Genomic DNA, 4204 nt, shown 5'->3' with positions numbered 1-4204 from the left:
ACAACACACACGCACACAAATATATATATACATATATATATGTGTGTGTTTGCGACACACATGGATACACAACGTGTGTGTGTGTTTTGTGTGTGTATATATCTATATATAGATATATACACATATATAATCAGTAATCACACATGGAAAAAAGATTACAGCAAGGTTAATATATCCTGTCTTTTAGGTGAAAGTTATTTTTTATTTTATTTTGATTGTGCTGCTACTAGATGTCAATGTCGACATGAAATTATTATTATTATTATTATTATTTTTATATGCAGTCGCCTAGCTAAATATTTGAAGCTTTTTTCTGACACTGGTAATATCCACCCATATTAATTGAAATTGAAATTTAAACCCCCCAGTATGTTATTTTTCTGGAGTTTACAAAATTGCCTTATGTGCTTTAACTTTCCATCAGACATGGGACTTCCAGTCTAATGCAACTTACCCAGATTCTTACCAGAAGCCACATCACAAACAGCTAATTAAGCAGACAGCTAGTCTCACAGTGTGTCAGATAGAGAGAGGGGGAGAGAGAGAGAGAGAGAGAGAGAGTGAGAGAGAGAGTGAAAGAGAAGGAGGAGTGACAGAAAGGGAAAGAAAAGAGGGAAGAAAGACTCATTAAGCCAATTTCTTCTCAGCACCCGTTCTGCTACACAGACTCTCTTTCTCTCTTTCTTTCTTTTTTTTTTCTCTCTCTCTCTCTCTCACACACACACACACACATACTAAAAACACAAAGCAGAAGTGGACAAAGACATACGGTTTCCGTCGCCGCAGTTGGCTATGGCTCAGGGCTCTGACAGCAATGACACAAGTTACAAGTCCCCATCACCTGGAAGCAGGCCGGTAAGTGTGCGCTTCTGTGTAAACCTTCTCAACAATACACCTCAGATTACTTGGCGACATATTTACACTAAAGATTTATAGATTAAATACATATCCTGACGCTACACATTTCTCCTAAATCTGTGATTGGATGCAGTTTTTTGACGCATGGTTAGTGGGCAGCAACACAGCCTTTGTTGGCTGTTTTCACAGCTTTTCAGAAGTGTTTCACATGCACACATGGGCTGCAGGCATGGTTCCCTTCAAGTGTTCGCTTTTGTGAATTACAAAATGTATCACTTCTCTAAGTTGTGGGAATCCTTTGTTTTAGCAGGTCTCATGTCAAACTGTGAATGATTGGGGAGCTGTCGGGAACAAAGTCTGTATTGAGTTGGTAGCCAACTGTACATTTCTCTGCACATGAGTCTTGTTTCACATGTGCTGCTTTCTTGCACATTATTGCTCAAGCACTGTGGATATAAAACATTTTGTCATACATGAAACAAGTTGGGAGCCTAACTTTAGGTGGATAAAGCAATCTGGCGCCATCAGTTGTTTTTGGGGCTTTACAGCATTACTTTAATGGACCATCAGAAGGCGTTAGATAATGAATTTATTATCTCTTTGATGTCCAACTGACTCAGCATCTTGAAATGGATTAGTTATTGTGATACCAAGAAAATTGAGTGTTCAGGACATGAAACAGGGTGTGCGTTAAACCTAAACGATGACTCAGCCACTCCCCAACCCTGCCCTTCACATGAAGTGTAAAGTTAAGCCCATCTTCTGTCAAACTGTCATTAAAACAAACGCAGCTTCCATTTCACACATGAACCCACCAACAGCGTAAACTACGAGAGTCTGATCTTCAACTTTTTTCATGTACAGAAACATCTCCGTGCCTATCAGTTTGCCACTTGACGTGTATGTCATTGCACACACATTCACTGTCAACATTTGTATTTTTGTCAGAGCTCCTCAGATGATGCAAAGAAGGTGATGCGGAGAGAGAAGAACCGGATCGCTGCTCAGAAGAGCAGGATGAGGCAAACTCAGAAAGCTGACAACCTGCACTTGGTGAGAAAACCTTTGTGTGCACACATACACACACTCAGGAGCAACACATTTTAACACTGATATCTAATTCTTAAGGCATTTTCCACGGACACATATGCAAAAACAGAGAAGATATGGCATGGTATTCATGTAAAAATGAGTGTTACTTGATGAAGTACTGCATAGTTTTGGCAAAGCTGGATCTATACACAAGCATAATGTCTAGCCCCAAAAGCCGTCCTTTTGAAAAAGCTTTATTGTCCTGCGATGCTGGTTACACATCAGATTATATACAGCATTAGTTTTATGATGTTTGAGCAGCCTGAATGCTCTGCCGACTGATCAATTGATCGACCCCCTCTGGGAACGGGTTTGTACTATATTTACCAAGCAATACCTGACCATGTGGCGATGTGTCATGGCTTCTGTTGGGCTGCACACTTGGACGCTGCTGTGTGTTTGCAGAAGCTTAAGGAATAAATTAGCATGTGTGGGAAACTCACTCCCTTTTGCAGCAGAGATTGCATCATTGAAAATGATAACAGAAGGGTGTCCTGGGTGTTTTGTTTGTTGCCCCCCTTATTCTTTCATGCAGCTCATTACGTGTGATTTGTAGTCAGTGTCGTTTCATCTTTAACTTGGTTGACTCAGCGCAAGATGGGGCTTTTTATTCAGTTCAAACTTAGGCATATCTTCGTCTGCTCTCTTAAATCTGTATACACGTGTCCAGCAGGTCTCTGTCTTATGGATCCTTGTAACTGTAACTCTAACATGCTGTCACATCTTACATCAGCACACATTTCAACACGCTGACAACATATCCACTATCTGTGACTTCCTCGTTCAGGCCGAGATCATTCGTGCCGCAATGTGCTCGGATGTTTTTAGAGCTGCTGTTTCTGTGAACTTTATCAGATGAACTGAAGAGACGTTGACATTAAGAAACACCCACACTGGAGGCAGTAGTAGATCCAGAGATTTGTGACAATGTTCCCATGAATTATGGTGTATCAATCTCTTTAAAGCCCGTCAGAGTCACAGAGAACACCAGGGGACCACATAGCATTCTGTGGTTTTTCTGTCACCATCTCACTTGATAAACAGGAAGGCGAATTTTCCCTCTCAATGACACCGCGGCTTATTTCCTGTTTCTTCAGTAGTATTTTTTTCTTCTGTATAAATGAGCTTGAAATTGTATGTCGTGGGCAGGAGGGGAGAAAAAGGCAGTAACTTCTTGTAAAGCGCCGATAGCAGTGGGCTGTATTTGGCTAAGTGACGCAAGTAAAGGGGTTTGCCCAAAGGTTCTGTGACAGTAAGGACCCACGGCTCAGTATTGTGATCTTTCGGCCATGGTGTGATGACCTTTTCATTAACCAAGTGGAAGATTTTCTCCTCTGCTATTCCCACACCAAAAAGACAGTTTTTTTTTCAACCAATCGCAAACAGTTTGCTCTACTTATATTTATATATCTCCGAAGAAGATGATGAATAGGAAAAACACTTGAGAGAGCTTGTTTTGGAAAATTAACTTACATTGGCTAAAGATGTTAGAATGGCAACTTATAAAACTGCTTTTATAAGTTTACGGTAAAGTAAGCTACACTAAGGTTGCTGCATGCTGTAGATTTATTGTGTTTTTTCTAATTCCCGAGCAACCTTTGGTCTTCATTTACTTCAGTATGAAAAGAAAAACAAATTGAATATTCTTAAAGGTTATGTGTTCCTCTATGACAGTGAAAATACTTTCATTATTACTTAAGTTATAATATTGTTCTCTAGTAATGCAATACACGATTACACCAACGTTACCAGCTGGGTTTAAGTTAACAAAAGCATACCACTGTTTTAGCTCATTTTAAAAGTACATTTTATCAACATTACTGCCAACTTCTTATATACATTCTTTCCTAGCATGACTGTTCTTCACATAGCTCGTGGAAGCTATAAGGCTAATGCTCATCATGCTAATGCTTATCATGCATAGAGTTTATTAAGTTCACCATCTTAGTTTAGTGTGTCAGCATGCTCACATTTGCAAATGTTTGCAAAGTACAACTGAAGCTGATGGGGAAGTCATTGGTTTTGCAGGCAGGCAGGCAGACAGGCAGACAGGCAGACAGACAGCCAGACAAGCAGATAGACAGGCAGACAGGCAGACAGACAGACAGACAGACAGACAGGCAGGCAGACAGGCAGGCAGGCAGGCAGGCAGGCAGACAGTCAGGCAGACAGACATACAGGCAGGCAGGCAGGCAGGCAGGCAGGCAGGCAGACAGACAGACAGGCAGACAGGCAGACAAACAGGCAGTAAGGC

At 41.0% G+C, this 4204-nt stretch overlaps 1 protein-coding gene across 1 annotated transcript in view; it reads left to right on the top strand.

Annotated features, from left to right (window-relative positions):
• Window positions 1-319: 319 nt before the first annotated feature.
• Window positions 320-4204, top strand: part of batf (basic leucine zipper transcription factor, ATF-like) — a 5174-nt gene continuing 1289 nt past the window's right edge. Inside the window, exons 1-2 of the mRNA XM_034900067.1 lie at window positions 320-855; window positions 1807-1911. Of these exons, the coding sequence (XP_034755958.1) occupies window positions 793-855; window positions 1807-1911 (168 nt within the window). The 5' untranslated portion in view covers window positions 320-792. The remainder of the gene's footprint in view (window positions 856-1806; window positions 1912-4204) is intronic.

This window comes from Etheostoma cragini, chromosome 18 (genome assembly GCF_013103735.1).
Source record: "Etheostoma cragini isolate CJK2018 chromosome 18, CSU_Ecrag_1.0, whole genome shotgun sequence".
Lineage (NCBI taxonomy): Eukaryota > Metazoa > Chordata > Actinopteri > Perciformes > Percidae > Etheostoma > Etheostoma cragini.
Note: the sequence above shows the minus strand (reverse complement) of the source record. Positions and strands in the feature narration are given on the sequence as shown.